Here is a 17,484-nt window from a genome sequence, read left to right on the forward strand (position 1 = left end):
TGCCATTCAYCTCACCTGACTGCAGACACACACACAGGGGATGTTTTCAGATAATCACACCCATGGTGGTCAACAGGGAAAGAATAGCTTGGCTGAGCTGCTCTGGATACCACTYCAAAGTGAGCCCTAGAAACACCCAAAATATCCTCAGCTAATTTGTCCACAGATACCCATGAGACAGATCTTTGCAATGAGGCCTGAGGAAATAATTTCTGTCTCTGATCACTGCAAACATTGTGAGGGTCTGTGACAGGAATTAAAATTCCCTACAGCAAGTATCTAACCTAAGAGAGAAACCAAAGTCCTGAACAGGAAATCTGTAGACTTAGATGGGAAAATTTCATTTGTAGGTGACTAATCTGTCTCGTTCGTCTCACTTATTGCTTAAATAAAAAGAAGAAATTCTRCATATGACCCAAACACATCCAGACACATTGGTGCAGAGTTTCAAAGTGACTATTTGTCTCTGAGAAAATGAATATTTTATTAATTGTGGAGASCACAATCTAGTGACACTTCACTGATCTTTCCCCATACTAACTTTTAAATTGCCAAATTCCAGTGTGCCTTCTGTCAATCAGGTATGAAACTAGCTGTGCTGTGCTGTGCTGGGGCAGAAACAAGATTGGGTGCATCAGGTCTCTGTTGCTCAGTCCAAAAGTTCAGCCAAACAGAAATAAGTCACTTTGACCTCAACAAGCCATATCTAGCTAAAAATAAAAGAGAATGAAAAGATATGTGCATTCTCAGGGTCTTTTCTGATACTTTTCAAGATAAGGCATCATACACACAGATGAGCCAGTTGGACAAACACACCATATCCTGTTTTATCATTATCTAGGCTCTTCCTTAAAGTGCTTYAAAAAGGCATTGCCCTGGATATATAACGGGAAGAGTAGGGGGGATTAAAAAATAACTGTAGTTTTCTGTTACATAAAAAAGTCTTGTTTTTCAGTCTTAAATTAGAAGTTCTARGTTTTTGCAGCACCATCTAGTGAGACTAAGAAGGTTTTACTCAACWTTCCCAAAAATCCAGCCAATTCTATCTTTACATTTCCATTTATATTTAACTATTATCTCCTTATAGTCTTTAGGGCCAACAAGCTGTGGAAGAAGTTACCTTCATTGCACACCACAGTCCTTTTTACATCTCTTTCCAAACCACCTGAAATATCCCAGCTTTGCCAACTGCCAAGCTGAAAAACTTTCTATTAATGAATTGCCYCATATCTAATGACCTGAACCTCTGTGCTCTGTACCTTGTTTTTGAAAGAAAACACTCTGCAAAGAACTGCTGTGTGTTTTAATGGACATGAAGAACRTTCTCAGATGTAGGGATATCTGTCATCATTCCTACCAGAAAGTGATACCAGGGATGTTTTCTATAGGACAACATCTACACACTCAGGTCTGTGCCAGACAMATCCAGGACTCGATGCAAAAATCCTTCCCGGCCCAAAGATGTTGCTGACAAAAAAAACCCGGTCTGAGTCCAAGTCAGTTAAGATGACATGCATTTTTCCTAGGCTGCTCAGTCTCTTTAAAGTCTCCCAGTGCCAAATTAGGATGAAAACTGCTTTGTTTTCCTCATCTACTCACTCCTCGTTAAACAATCCTGGAGTATCTTTCACCAGCTGAGGCAATGTGTGGAATTAGAAGCATTTAAATATATTTCTCACACCACCTCTTCAAAKAAAGTTTTTGCCCAAAAATAAAATAAATCTCCCCTTCAGAATTTCTTTCTGAAATTTTTCATGTCACCAAGACATGTACATCACTGACACCAAAAATAATAAAGATTTCTAAATGAAAGCAACTCACCTGCTTCCAASAGCAGATAAGCCCATTTTTGCAAGTTAAGTGACTGTTGGAAAAATTGATCCTACTTAGGAAGATGGAAACAAATTACATAATTCACTACATAAAAGCTATGATGTTGTTTTATGTTCTTATCTGTATCTGCTACTAAAACAGTCATAAATCTGCAGTCATTCCTCTCTTATCTGAAGCTGAAGGAGTTTGTCCTCCACTTGCACAGTGGCATCCTCTCTTTTAACAGAATTTCTGCAGGGAGCTGACAGAGGTGGGCTGCCTGCACCAGGGCTCCAAAGATTTCATCTTCTGCCCTCCTGCTCTCATAAATGTCGCTGCTGTTGCACCTTCGTAGCTGAACTGCTGCAAGCTGGAGCACAAAGCATCACTGGGCTTTCTTTCAATCACTTTTAATTACCTTTTCCTTGATAAYTTCTTTTATAAAATTCCTCTTGTACAGCTGCTTTACACAGGGCTAATTCATTTCATGAAGTGCAAGAGAAGAAGATTCAAGGGCTCTGTTCAAAGGAGGTGAAGTTTATATTGTCACTCACCTCTCAGGTAGCAGCTGAGTAGATCCAGAGACTCCTGTCTGTCCTCTCCCAAGGGATGAATGCAAAACAGCTGAGTTACAACCCTGAAATAGACCTGCCAGAAATACCTGCTATAAAGAGTGTAGRTTTCCTCTCAAAACTGAAATATAACTGTAAAAAAAATTAGTGGAGTGACTTATGACAGCCTGACATCATCTCTGGGAAACCAATTCGCAAAAACTGTTATTTTTACTCTAAAACATAAGGTCTTTCTTGTGATAAGCATCTTTCTTGCCTATAAGCATCTTGATTTTATGATTATTGTTACATCATATTTTGTGAAAACATTACTTTTTGGAAGTGTTCCTACAGGACCTACAACAGGTTGATAAATGATACATTAAAATGTCTTTGTGTTTTTATATGTAATCAGTGGGTATATTAATTGCTGCCACCCAGTGGGCTCATTTGTAGGCTTTGGCTCACCATCCTACAATTTAATACATCATTGTTTGGTTAAATGATTTCATCCTTTCCATCTGAAAGAGGGTGATTTATTTCCCTCTATCAGCAGCCACTAAAAATGAATGTTTCAAGCTACAAGCTTTGGTTTGACTTAGAACATATTGTCCTACAAAAATCTTTTGTTTCTACTTGTAGCGTGGGAACAGCCCTGTGGAAGGCAATTTTACATGAGCTCCAAGCTAACTCGGTGTGAGATTACCTGCTTTGCCTTCTGGACCTACCTGCAAAGTCTAAGGAAAATACTTTGCCCTATTTAAATGACAAATACTCGATCAGAATTTCTGTAAGATGTTGTTAAATATGTTACACAGAGGGAATTCTTCCCTGAAAAGTGCTGGTGTTTCAGACCCTCAGGTAATTTTCAGTGGGCACTTTGTGCCCTTCAAGGTATGCACTTGACAGAAGATGTCAACCACTTCAAAGTTTGGCTTTTTACCTGCAGCTCCAGTGGTGCCAGCAGCAGCCACGGGCTCTTAGCCCACCTCAGGAGCTGGCCTGGATAACTCTGAAGTGAATAAACTGGCTCCTAAAGCTGGGCTGCTATGTTAACAGCTTCCACAATCTGTGTAAGTGTTATGAATAATGAAATAAGACACTGGCAATGACAGCACATTATTGAGGAGCTGTTAAGTGCTGCATTATGATTTCTTCTAATGCTGCTCCTGGAGGAGAGAGCTCTTCTGCCTGTGCATGAGGAGGAGGAGGGAGAGGAGGACAGCTGCTTAATATTCTTCTTGTTGACCTATATTTTGACTTTAGCTACCTGTTTAATTTAGAGCATGTCACTTCCAGCAGGACTGGCCATTTGGGGGAGGGTTATGCTGCTCTTCATTTTTATGCACCCAGATGTCATGTTGGACTACAGAGTTTTACACCTAGATGCCAACAGTGACCAAAAAAAAGATAAAATAAACTTCTTACAATCTCCTGGGCTACACAGTCCTAATCTGTATAGCACAACTCAGAAGAGAGTATAGGTGGCTGTAAATTGTATCTCAGTTTTGTCCTACAATAAGCAGGAAGTTGGGAAAGAAATGCACTCCAATTGTGCAGGTCACAATTTCAACCTTCCAGCTGAGGCTTCTGTGACAAAACCCAGTGTCCCTTTTACTGACCTCAGCCAGAGTACTGCAAAATAAGGCAATACTCTGCAGGATTAAAGGTGAAAGAATTTGGCATCAGTGTTTTAAAGGAGAGAAATAAATCCACCATGAGAAATCCAAAGTATCTGGGCACTGAAGTGGAGGAAGGTATTACACCTTTTTACCATAGTTCCTGAGCTCAGCATAGGCACAGAGGCAGGGAAGGAGATTTATTCCAGCAATGACAGTGGAACCACTTCTATGACCAAAGACACTGGGGAATAAAATCACCTTTATTGTTCAACAATGGTAAAAAAAAACCCTTTCACTTCCTGTCTACAAAGCTTTGCAACCTTGGTGCTACAACAAATGACAAATAAATCACATGGTAAATGCAATTTCCTCACACATTTTTAATATTTCTTCATTCCCTGGATAAGCCTCAGCTGGAGGAAAAACAAAACACTCCAGAGCTTACCAGTTAGAAGTGTTACAATATTGATTTCACAGAAGGTCACAGATCCAGTTTATGCTTTTTTCATCTGTTCCCCAAACAAGATACCAAAGCAGCACGTGCTGGGGAACTCAAACCATAAAGGAACTATTAGACACTGGTAAATTTGAAGCAAAATAAAAGGGATTCCAAATTTCCTACAACAYGGGGAGAAGTGAAAAAAGACATAATAGAAATTGTTGAGGCCTTTGCAGTTAGTTCTCCATCATCCTCAAAATTAATCCTCTATTCAACAGCATTCCAGACTATTGGCCTCAAAACTGACATTTTATGATCTGACCATTTAATTTTTTTTATATCGTGGCAGCAAAGTTTCACCAAAAAATTACTGAGACTCTGTTAGAAGCAGACCTCTTTCTTTCAAGAGAAAATGTGAGAGTGGTCTATACTGGGAGAAATAATTGGAGAAATTATTTGTGTCCAGGACACAAAAAAAAAAGGACATTGGTCATCTTACATTTATAAATGTAAAGTGAAAAGGGTTCTATTACCTGAGCTCTTCTTCCAAGTTCAAAACTGAGACAGACACAGACCTCTTGCCTTACCTATTGAAAACTGAATTTTATTCTATAAGCTGTCAGGTGCCTGTGCTTGCCAAAGGGACGAAAAAAATGTCATATGTAGCTTTGATAATAATATTCTCTACTTCTTCTTTTTTTTTTTTTTTTTTTTTTTTCCACAGCTCCATTCAACCCTCCCAATGATCCAGACAGTATGGTCAAATTTGATGCCTATGGAGATGGGATAGGACGGTACAACGTGTTCAATTTCCAGTTCACTGGAGACAGATACTCCTACGTGAAGGTTGGCCAGTGGGCAGAAACTTTGTCACTGGAGGTAGACTCCATCCACTGGTCCAGGAGCTCTGTCCCTGTGTCCCAGTGCAGCGATCCCTGTGCTCCCAACGAGATGAAGAACATGCAGCCAGGAGATGTCTGCTGCTGGATTTGCATTCCCTGTGAAACCTATGAGTACCTGGCTGATGAATTCACCTGTGCAGACTGCGGGCCTGGAAAATGGCCCACGGCTGACCTGACTGGCTGCTACGACCTACCAGAAGACTACATCAAGTGGGAAGATGCTTGGGCAATAGGTCCTGTGACCATTGCGTGCCTGGGCTTTATTTGCACTTTCATGGTCATTGGAGTGTTCATCAAGCACAACAACACCCCCCTGGTCAAAGCCTCTGGCCGTGAACTCTGCTACATTTTGCTCTTTGGGGTCTTCCTGTCTTACAGCATGACTTTCTTCTTCATAGCCAAGCCCTCTCCAGCCATCTGCACCCTGCGCCGTCTGGGGCTGGGAAGCTCCTTTGCAGTCTGCTACTCCGCCCTCCTGACAAAAACGAACTGCATCGCCAGAATATTCGACGGCGTGAAGAACGGGGCTCAGAGGCCCAAGTTCATCAGCCCCAGCTCTCAGGTGTTCATCTGCCTGAGTCTCATTTTGGTGCAGGTGGTGGTGGTGTCCGTGTGGCTCATCCTGGAGGCGCCGGGCACCAGGCGATACACGCTTCCCGAGAAGAGAGAGACTGTCATTCTGAAATGCAATGTCAAAGATTCCACTATGTTAATGTCCTTAACATATGATGTAATCCTCGTGGTCTTATGCACTGTGTACGCCTTCAAAACCAGGAAATGTCCAGAGAACTTCAACGAAGCCAAGTTTATCGGTTTCACAATGTACACAACGTGCATCATTTGGCTGGCTTTTCTGCCTATATTTTATGTGACATCCAGTGACTACAGAGTAAGTGTTTGGATACCTGTTTCCATAAATCATATGCATCACTTTAGAGGACCATGTCAGCATTCACTAAAAGCTTCTTTCATTTCTTTTTTTCCGCTGGATCCCTTGCAAACAAGCTCTCTTTCAATGTTACCAGATTTTGGCTTACTTCTTAGAAAGGCGGTGTCATTTCTAAAAGAACATGTACAGTTAGAGCTGGAAGGGATTAACACTCCTAGTCTGATTGCAGTTGTGGCATAATACATGGATTAAGTATTCATTTGGGTTCATCAGTATCTGAGGTCATGGTCCTAACAGAAAAACCCAGTAGATCATGAGYTACAATTAGTCATAATGAATTATTTGGCAAAAATGGAGCTTAAAACAAAATCTGGACTACCCAGTCTCCTTCTGCAAAAGAATCTGCTATTGAAACATGGTATTCACTTCCAAACAAAAAATATAAGGATAGAATTTCAAAATTTCCTATGAAAACAAGGTGGTTAAAAAAATCCAACAAATATTCTGCTTTAATATAGAGATTTTTATTCTTTCTGCACTTTATAAAACACATACCTGACTGAGCAGAAGATATTGGTCAGTCTTCACCAGCAGACTTTAGAAACATTAAACTGTTTAAATTGTCAGATAGTGTTGCAAAGATTCAAATTCAATAAAACCGTACTTTTGAACACAAGAAAATCGTCTCAAAAAAAAAAAAAGATTCAGATCTGCTCCACTGGAAATCTCACAGTTATTATGATGTGAGAAGTGACTGCGGGAGCTGGCCCTTACAGCAGTTTGCAGAGAATTAGTTCAACTTCCTGCCCAGAAGAAAGGTAGATTACCTTAGGGGGGTGTTATTGCCAACAGTGTGTACATGAAATAGCACACAAAACTGTGGCGCTAATAATGTCACTTAACACACTTTTGGTGTGGCCACCCTGGAACAATATGTTTAATATTATTTTTCTCAGCTTAGGAAATGTACTGAAAACCTCTAGAAAACAAGGATAGGTAACAAATGACGCAGTGAGACACGCAGAGTGACAGTAAAAGAGCTAAATATATTTAGTCTAGACAAGAGTAAACCCAGGGAGATGTGATCACAGGCTATAAATAATTTCAAGGCAACAAAACGAGAGGAAGGGATTATTCAGTCTCAGGAGGAAGTTAGAATAGCGAGTAATGGATTGAAGCTAATGAAGGAAATGTTTAAAGAAGGCACCAGGGAACAGCTCTGGACACCCAAAGCAATCAGGAAGACAGACACAGAAGGAGGGAAATTTCAGTGCAGACAGTCACATGAGTGGGTAGTACAGACAATAATGGTCATGAGGAGCATGACTTGATTGTTCAAGCAGAATTTTACAGCCTYATCTCCTGAGTGGAGTTTTCAAAACCACTTGTAGGTGTTTAATTTATATACAAGGCTCCAAATAAACCAACTCAAGTACTACAAAATCAGTGCAAAATGCTTTTAACATCTTTTGGATAGTTTCATGACAAGTCTACCCTTCTGGGCTTCCTTTGAAAAGACCATATTTAGTTTCCATGCAGTGCCACCTGTTGACTCTCAATCAACATGTGCCATCCTTATGTAACCTTATTCTGGTAGCATCACCAATAAACAGCCTTAGAAACAGCACCACCCAGCTTGGAATCATCTGCAAATTTGCTGAGGATACACTTGATCCCTTCATCTATGTAATTTTTTATGATATTACATAACAGTGGTCCCAGTATGGACTCCCAAAGGACGCCGCTTGTCACCAATGTCCATCAGGACTCTGAGCCATTGGCCACTGTCCTCTGGATGTGGCCATCCAACCAATTTCTTATCCATCTAAGAGTAAATCCATGAAATCTGTATCTCTCCAGCTAAGAGAGAATGATGCTGGAGGACATCTATCAAAGGCTTTGCAGAATTCACAATAAATTACATCTGTAGCCCTTGGTGAAGCCGTGCTGCCTGTCCTGAATCACTCCCCGTGCTCTCTCCTAAGTGTGCCTTAGCATAACACACAGTCTAGCAGGATTTCCTCCACTCTGCCAGCACACAAGCCCAGTCTGTGAAGCCAGGTTACACACTGAACCACTGGAAGTGACCTGGATTAAAAGGAACCCTCAGGGATGGAGCTATTTTTAACCCAAATCATTTAATTGATTGAGTGTATAATTATGCCAGCGCAGCTGAGCTGCTCCAGGCAGCACAAACCCCAGGAAAGCAGGGTGGGGGTGAGGGCTGAGTGAAAAAAACCTTACCTTGAAACTAGCAAAAATAAAGGCAGCTCCATCTATTCTTGTTTTATAAGAAAAGTCCTGTCTTGTCTTACCTACAGCACCCAGTTCAATATCCCCCTGAACTGACAGCACAGCTCAATGGATGAAATGCAGAGAGGTGAAGGAGAACATGAAGCTAAGGTGTTCCTGTCTCATGCAGCCTCTGTAGGATCTTCCACGTTCACTCACCCTGTGAAAGCTGAGCACCTTTTCGTGGTGCTTGCCACACCCATGCAAGGAGTGATTATTAAATGATCACATTAATTATCCTCATTGATGACAAAACCAATCATGCTCAGTGCATATGGAAAGYAACAATGTCCATTCCCTGCTCTGTTTTTCAATTTGCACCAATTATTTCTGACAAGGAGATATTAGAAGCATTCCCATGGAAGAAGGCTAATCTCAAAGAACTGCAGGAATATAACAAAGGAAAAATGAGCCGTGGATGTAYAATCATTCAAATTAAGCAGTAGAGTTTAAAGCAGTTTAATTCAACATCTTAATTAAGGAATCTGCTTGGAAGAAAAGAATATAAACTGAAAATAGGGCAGTARACTGGAACCTAGTTGTACTATTGAGTAAAAAGGATAAGAGATAGACAGTGCCAGCAAAGCTACGCTGACAAATTCCCCAAGGCAACTATTATAAACTGCACAACCTTACAAAAAATTCATTTCTGACCCCAAAAACTGATGTCTCAAAATCAGGACACCTTTCAGAAAACAGTCACCTGAAAATAGTCACAGCTATTATCTTTACTCCAAATCACACCTATATTTCTGCAAGGGATCACTCAAGTTCTCTGATTAGGACTGAGGCTGGAGATGGTTTTCAGATGGATGCTTTGCATGAGACACCTGATGTAARCCCACATAATGTATGCTATGTGTGAGCTGATTCCCACTGCAGCCAGCATTGCTCAGACAGATACTGCATGACATGCATTAYAGAGAGTTCTCTCATCAAGTTGGAAATCAAGGGCAGGAGAGAAAGAGGGCAGATCTATCCTTTCTGTACTAAAATGAGGGAGAACAGACTCAATCAATCTCCCCCTGACATGCAGARACACAGGGCACCATCAGCACCAGCACCTCATCCATGTGATCCTAGCTTTGGGAATGATGAGGATACAACAGATGTTCATTCCAACATGCACCACTGCAAACCCCCAGGACCGTGGTTCCTGTTCTTGTGAGATAATGTTTATAATGTTTATAATGTTTATAATATTTATAATGTTTATAATGTTTATAATGTTTATAATGTTCTACCTTTCAGAGCTCTCCATACTGACACACAGTGCTTTGTGCCCGCTCTCTCCTAGGTGCAAACCACCACCATGTGCATCTCTGTGAGTCTCAGTGGCTTTGTTGTGCTGGGCTGCTTGTTTGCACCCAAGGTGCACATCATCCTCTTCCAGCCCCAGAAGAAYGTGGTCACTCACAGACTCCACCTCAACAGGTTCAGTGTCAGTGGGACCGGGACCACTTACTCACAGTGTAAGTAACGGGGCYGCCACCTTTCTGTGGGGTTTGGGTAAAGACAAGATGGGCTGAATAATGCAACCCTGTGAAAGCATCACTTCCTTTTGTCTGGAGAGGAAAACTCACGCCCCTCCCATGGGAATCAGCTCAGAGCCTGCTCTGAAGCTCACTGGAGTCAGCAGGAAGTTTTTGGCGCTATGACTGCAGCCTGTTGCACACACCAAAGGGACCCTGTGTCTCAGTGTCACTCTGGCAGTGTGAYAGGAGCAGATTGCCTTGGAGTGCTCCTGACAGAGCAGCACAGACAGGATCTGGGCCACAGCACAGCGTGCTCTCAATGGCTCATCACCTGCGCTATGAGGAAAGGCTCCAATTCTGCAGAAAATGCATCCAAGGGATGCCATAAACTGCATCTGTATGCAGAGCATCATCCACACCCTTTGTCAGTGCCACAGCCTGSAGGAGCAATCAGTGTTCTGTTGCAAGGACAACTCATTTGCTCTGATTCCCTTCTTTCCTTCATCTTCACCCCCTTCATCACAAGCAGGTTTACAGCTGTGATTTTGTTTTGAGGCTGTCACTCCTTTTGTGGGTGAGTTGCTCAGAGAGTTTTATGGATTACAAAAAAAAAAAAAAAAGGAAAAAGGAAAAAGATAATTTACTGTACATTTGGGTTTTTTTCTTTGTCTAGCTTAACTAACTTTACTTGCCAAAGATGGGGGCACACAGCACCCCATTCACAGAGCTCTCTGGACTGCATGTCCACCCTGGAAATCTGGTTGAGAATTAYTACAATTATAAAGAGGAAGGGAATAAGAAACTGAGGAAAGGGGGACACAGAGCAAGGTTTGCCAGCAAGTTCACAATCTGAGTGTCACCTAAGTTTCAAAATGGTCTCAAAACTTTTGGCAGTTCAGATTTCAGACAGCGTGGAAGTAACTTGGCACCCTGCTGTGTATCACGTTAGCCGGGATTAGGAAGTGAAAAGATCTTAACCATCCCTGATTGTTCCATCCCAAACCACACCATGCAAGAATGCCCAGGGTCCCCTAACAAGACATCAGCCATGTGGCTCAGTGTCCCCAGGTCATCAGACAGCATCCAGCCCTGACACCAGAGAGCAAACACTCCTTGATGTTTTGGAAAACATATTGACATGGCCCTGTGTGCCTGAAGCCCTGAACACTCCCAAAAGACCAATGGATTCCCAAAAACTCTTAAAAGTTTCATCCCTTGATGAAATGGAAAATACCATGAGATTATTTTTATTTCTTATTAATTTTGTCTAAGTGGTCTTTCCAAGCTTTTTAATACTCTCATGCTCTGGAATGAGCTTAGAAACCATTTTGATTCATAACTACTTTGTACTGGATTCTGGATTGCATTTAGAATTCGATACTTTTATTTTAATGGCTGGGTAGCACATATGTGTGTGTAAGCATGCATGCAACTGAGAGACATCCTCAGTACACATCTTCACATTAAAATCTACATTTCCAGGCTTGTGAACAGCTTGAGGACATTAGGGAAAGCATAAAAATCCAGACTTACTATCTCTTACTACTTCATTGTTTAGAAAGGTTGCTGCAGTTATTTACTTTACTTACACCTAATTGAATAAGAGCTTGAATAAGAGTTGCTCACTTTGTTGGATTTTTTAGATCATGGAAAGACATGGAAGTAGGGCTAAAAGGTTTTTCACATAAAAAGGAAATGACCCTAAAATTTCCATCTATTGTTTGGGRAAATAATACTGTCTATCACAGCACCAATATTTTCAAGATGAAAAATCTTCCCTTACTCCCTTCCATTAACTTGTAGGTATTTAAAATAAATTGCCATTATTTTTCTTAACTCTTTACTAATTTATAAGACTCCAAAAAGGTTGCCATYRAAATKGGTTCTAATCYTTGTCTRAAGTATTCCTCTCATCACTMCTGGGGCTGTCAKCTTGTTTTTATTTTGGTCTTCATGSCATKTTCATCATTCARAAAYTTCTTCATATCAGACTGACCAAAATTAGTTCTAGGGCATTCTAGWGGCTTTGAAAAGCCAATTCTATACATTAACAGAGCTCTGGGGGTCAAGAGTACCCAGGCTGCTTGAACAGGCAGTGTTTTTCCTATCTCCATGGATTCCCACCTCCGTTGCATCTCAGGGTTGCCATCACCTTTTCACCCCACTGATCACAAATGCCACGAGCACAGTGGGTCAAGAACAGCAAATGACACACAGACAGTTTTTATCACAGCTCTCTGGACCATGAACAGYGGTCAAACACTATGAGAAGAGGTAAGTGACACTCATGATGCTCTTGGGTAGTTCAAGCGTTAGAGACAAGCTTTGGTCATGCTGATAGCTGAAGTCTGGACTGAAAAACAATGTAGTTTTAAGCTGAATAGAGGCAGGGTGTGTAGGGATATTACATGTTTTGAAATTTTATATCTGTACACATCTATTTGARTCTGAAAATTCCCATTTGGCAGGGTGCTGCCCCAGCAGTGTTTCCCCTGTTGGGGTGTTCCCCAGTTTTCCTGTGGCTCTTTTTGTGGGTTYCAGCACTCATAAAACTTCACAGACAACTCAGGTCTGATTTAAGCACCTACATGATTCAGACTAAGCTTCTGCACCCAGATGTCATTAATCCAAGTTATGTCCACATGGAGAGCTTCACAGAGAGTTGAGCTCCTCCAGGTGAACTCCACAGGGGCCAGAAGGAGAATTGAGGCTACTCTTTATAGCCAGATTGGCAAATCTTCTCTGAATTTATTTTCCCAAGCCTTGCTCCAAACTAKCCCTGATATACTAGCTTTATAACTAGCTTTATATATGATTAACTCACTGTGAGCATGAGTAGGGGACACAAYGTTCTCAGGCTCATGGTGGGATTCTTGGCGTTGTCCCGTGCACGGCCAGGAATGGAACTCAAGGCTCCCTTGGGTCCCTTCCAAGACAGAATATTCCACAAATCCACGATTCAAAGTGGCACACTTTGACAGCAAAAAGAAAGAAAGACAGCAAATTCAGATCTGCCTCTTCCTGGCAGTGTAGGCAAATCTGCAAGGTGACCACGGCAGTGCTCGGCTCTTGCATTGCACCTCTGGTTCTTTTCCTTGGATCATCTGAGCAAAATGAGGCACAGCCAGGAAAAGGGAGATCAAAAGCATGAACTCGAGCCAAATCACAACTTCTGCTGATGCCACACTCCTGTCCTTGGTCTCAMCACAACACAAAATGAAGGTGAAGTGTCTCTTGCACATCCAGCAGTATTCCAGGAAATGCATTGGCTGCTGCTATCAGACACGGAGTGCAGCTCAGAACCCTGCAGGGCCAGTGATTAACACTGCTGAGGTCTGYAATGAAAAGCAAGGTCTTTTGTTCTGTCTCAGGAGAGCTGGATGCTCGGTGTGAACACTTTACTCCACCCAGCAGAGTTAATAACTGCATCCCAGCACTACAAGAGTGGTACGTGCTGTGCAGGAAGCCTGGAAGCTTAAAAGGCAAGGCCACTCATTTCTCGCCTACCACCATATATTTCTGTCCAATTTTTATATCCTCCTGACCCAGTTACCATAGTATTTGAGCTATTCATGCTTGTCAGTTGTGTTGGACTTCAAAAAAAGAAAAAAAAAGCCTGAAGCTAAAAAAATTCTGGGTAAGTGACTGATGTTCACAGAAACAAAATGCTTTTGCCTGTGGCCATACTGCAGTAGAACAGGGATTTGAATCAGGTTTCCTGAGCAGAACTGATTTTTCTCTTTTCTAACAAAAAGTAGTAATAAAAATAACAACAATAATAAAAATTCAGGTCACTGTGGTGCCRTGTTATACCCAGTTAAAAACAGAATACAAAACCTGATCATTAATTTTTACAAATCACAAATCCGATGCCCTGTGGTCTTTTTCATACAACRATTGCTCCACACCTGTGAATCACAATACACATCCATCTTGGGAGAGATCAAACTCCATCCACCTAATCCAGAAGAGGGGATTGCTCTTGGTTCTCCTGTTTATCAGGAATGTGTCCTGCCCTCTGAGCAGCAGGTTAGTCCAGTAGATGCCTCTAAATTTCTTTTGTTAAAGCAACTCTGTTTTACATGAAATATCAATTCAGTCAATGAAAGAACTAAAAATACTAGCTGATTTGAAGAAAGAATATTTTTTCTASAAATTATACTGAGCATCTTTACAGAGCCACTGTGCAACAGAGAGTGTAGCCAGCACCAGATGTGGAAGATTGAGCATGCCCTTGTCAGCTGCATAAATTGCTTTTTACACTGGATGATTGAGTTTACTAAGTCACTGCTTGCCATGTGTTTTCTTGATGAAGGCATCACATTTCTCTGGGTCACTGTTACCATTAACCTAATGTATCTTTCAAAAAACAGCTTTATGGTGCCCTGAGCAGAGATGTCACAGAGTATCTGAAAACACGTTCCTGATGCACAATGGATAAATTTAACAAAGATGGAAAAACCAGTTTGCTTTTAAATCTAAATCCATAAGGCTTAAGCAAAACAGGGTAATATATTCCTCGGTCAAAACACAAATATATTTGGAAACAGATTGTGATGTCAGATTCAATTCTCACCTAATACCACTAAAGCTATGAAAAACTGATGYATAAAATGTTATACCATGTAAACAAGTTTATCAGAATCTGGCCCTCACCTCTGGATGTATTTTTTGGATCCTGATCCAGAGCTCCTAGAAATGAAGTGTATTATAGGCAGAAATTATTCTGGGATTAGGTGAGAAATAATCTTGCTTTTAAACTCAGTTATTAAAAAATTTCTCCACTTCATTCAGTATGTTCTTAGAATTCTTATTTTTATTAATTAAAAGGTGATTGACACAGAATTMTAATATAGCAGATTATCTCCTGGATTTAAAACTATACATATTTTCTTTGTGAATGTCTGCTCCAATTATGTGAAAGCTCAAAGGATCAGACCTTAGCACTTCTYGCCAATAAAACACAGAAAACCAATTTTTTTTCTACTGAGTTGTCTTAGCACCATTCTAGCAGCATTAATTCACACTACCATGCAAAGTGCCACAAAGTGAGACCCAGTGGCATAGAATCATTTAAAAAAAAAAAGTATTTTATTCCAACACTTCTTGGAGAAGTGTAATCACCCTCTGTGCTCTCAGTAGTCAGCAAAGTGAAATCAGGTTTCTTTAGAGGATGCTTCAGCCAACACAAATTCTAATCCTGTGTGCTGCCCTTTTCTGCTGTCCTGAAGTCAGTTGATTTCCCTCTCTCTTTCTCTTTCAGCATCTGCCAGTATGTACGTGCCAACCGTGTGCAACGGGAGGGAAGTTCTGGACTCCACCACTTCGTCTCTGTGATTGTGGCTCGTGGTTCAGTTCTTGAGTTTTTAGACTGTTAGGCAAAATTTTGCACATGTTGTGCACCCCGGAAAACACCAGAAAAAAAAAAAAAGACATCAAAGCAAAATTAGTACCTTTTTTTAGAAACAGTGTAATAAATTATTTTTGAGGATTGTACAGTATATAGTGACGTTCTGGAACTTTTTAGACTGATTTTAGCCCTTCTGTTGTTAACGGTCCTAAGGGACATGTAAATAACCATGGTTCACAATGTGCATAGTCCTGCAGTGAGGGAGTGATTGTTGCAAGCACAGTTGCAATGTTAGGTGACTTCTTTCCTACGAATTTTTTTTGTAGCTCCTTGTTGTAATTAACTTAGACTGCATTTCTATGTTGTATATTACAGTTACCTTACRTGTAACAGATTGGTTTTCTCAGCACAAAACAGCAGTATTAATGTAAAGGCACCAATAATAAAAAKATAAAAGTTTTTCAGCATGGTTTCATTTTTGTTTCTTCCTCTCTCAAAGTCATTACGTTTTTCTAGAGAGCAGGTGAGGTAAAAAGGATAAAAGTCTGGAGTGTGTGTACAAAGGTATTTGTGTGTTGCTCCGTGCCTGTGTTATAAAATCTATACCACAATATATGTGCATATGACTAATGCTTTTTCAAGGACAGATAGAAATKCCCTCTTCTTTGAAAAACCTCCCAATTTCATCTCAATTACTTTTTTTTGTTATTAAAATATAGGATAATTTTCAAAAGTGAAAATGTCTAATGTAATCTCAATGAGATAGTAGTAAAAAATTCTTGACTTGCTGGTTCGCTCATTTGGCAAGACTAAATGCTGCCATGCACGCAATAGATTGGTAGCATATAAAAATAAAGATTTTAGATTAGGTTGGAACAAAATCTGTCAGAAAATTCGCTAAGACTGTTTAACATCCCCAGCCAAAACAAAGCTGGTTCAGCTTSTCTGCATCAACAGTGCTGTGAAAGGTAATCAGAGCACCTCAAAGACAGAGCCCACAAAGTCAAAAAAGAGAAATCCAGGAGACATTTACACACATCTCAGGGGTGACCTTTACATTCAGACCAAATGCTTCAAGACACACATACCACCTACTCAGACAACTGCAAAACACCTTAAAAATCTGGGGTTTAAAACTGCATTCTTAAAGCTGCTCTCACTCTATTGAAACAATCTGAAATCCTCCCTTCTGCCASGTCCAAAAAGTCATTAAGGAAACAAACACATCTTTGATTAATGTGTCTGAGCATATTTACCTAAGGGCTTGTTCCCACTGATCTCATTCCAGCTGAGGTCAATAGCAAAATTCTCATTGACTTCAAAGGCAACACCACGGAGGTTTGAAAGTCAGACAYGGTGGGTGCATACTGTGGGATGTACATGTTCTCTGGAGCCCAATTCTCCTGCACTTGCAGATGTTTTCACACATTTCTGGAAAGCTGCAAGTCCTTTAGGGCTGAACTGGCAAAGGAAGTAGTTGTTATTTGGAATGCAAAAATTAAAGAYACAAAAATGCAAAAATTAAAGGTTCTTAAAATTTCGACTCACAGACAGATGCTTAGGTTTCCTAAATATGCATATGTCCACCAGCAAAGACCTCTTGAAGTCAATACTCCTGTGACTGGCTACACAAGCAGCCATTTGAGCCTCTTTATCATGGAGTTGTTCAGTCCTGTGACTGATCTCTGTGACTTTCCCCAAAACATAGATCAGCCCACCCTACACACAGAGCTCTGCACTCAGCTTCTTCTTCTCCACAACCTTTGCCATGCCTAATATTTCAGGCTTGTGTCCCATCTTGATGCAGAGCACAGGGTCAGGTTTTGACAAGCTGGGAGTCCTCCTTTCCAAATCAAAACCTCTTAAAGCACCTCTGGTTGGGCAGCTACATTCATTTGACTTTGGTGTGCTCTTTTGTGGATTAACAGGCTGGTCAAAGTGTGACAAAAGGTCAGAGTACCTAACCATATTGCTGAAGTCTTATTTTTATGGAGCTCTTAAAAATGCCTAGGCCAATGAGAATTTCTTCTCAATTTTTATGGAAAGCCACAATCAGGGTCAAATGCACCTCATCTAACACTCATTGTTTGCAAGGACTAAGTAAATAGCTACATCTGAGATTGTCAATCCCTTCTCCCTTTGTACTCAGTGG

General features: G+C 40.8%; 1 protein-coding gene across 1 annotated transcript in view; it reads left to right on the plus strand.

Annotated features, from left to right (window-relative positions):
• Nucleotides 1–15,366, plus strand: part of GRM3 (glutamate metabotropic receptor 3) — a 99,241-nt gene extending 83,875 nt beyond the window's left edge. Inside the window, exons 4-6 of the mRNA XM_057366419.1 lie at nt 5,149–6,215; nt 9,805–9,979; nt 15,246–15,366. Coding sequence (XP_057222402.1) covers nt 5,149–6,215; nt 9,805–9,979; nt 15,246–15,319 — 1,316 coding nt within the window. The 3' untranslated portion in view covers nt 15,320–15,366. The remainder of the gene's footprint in view (nt 1–5,148; nt 6,216–9,804; nt 9,980–15,245) is intronic.
• Nucleotides 15,367–17,484: the final 2,118 nt, after the last annotated feature.

The sequence above is a fragment of the Malurus melanocephalus genome, unplaced genomic scaffold, assembly GCF_030028575.1.
Source record: "Malurus melanocephalus ecotype Western Australia unplaced genomic scaffold, MMel_1.1 scaffold_65, whole genome shotgun sequence".
Classification (NCBI taxonomy): domain Eukaryota; kingdom Metazoa; phylum Chordata; class Aves; order Passeriformes; family Maluridae; genus Malurus; species Malurus melanocephalus.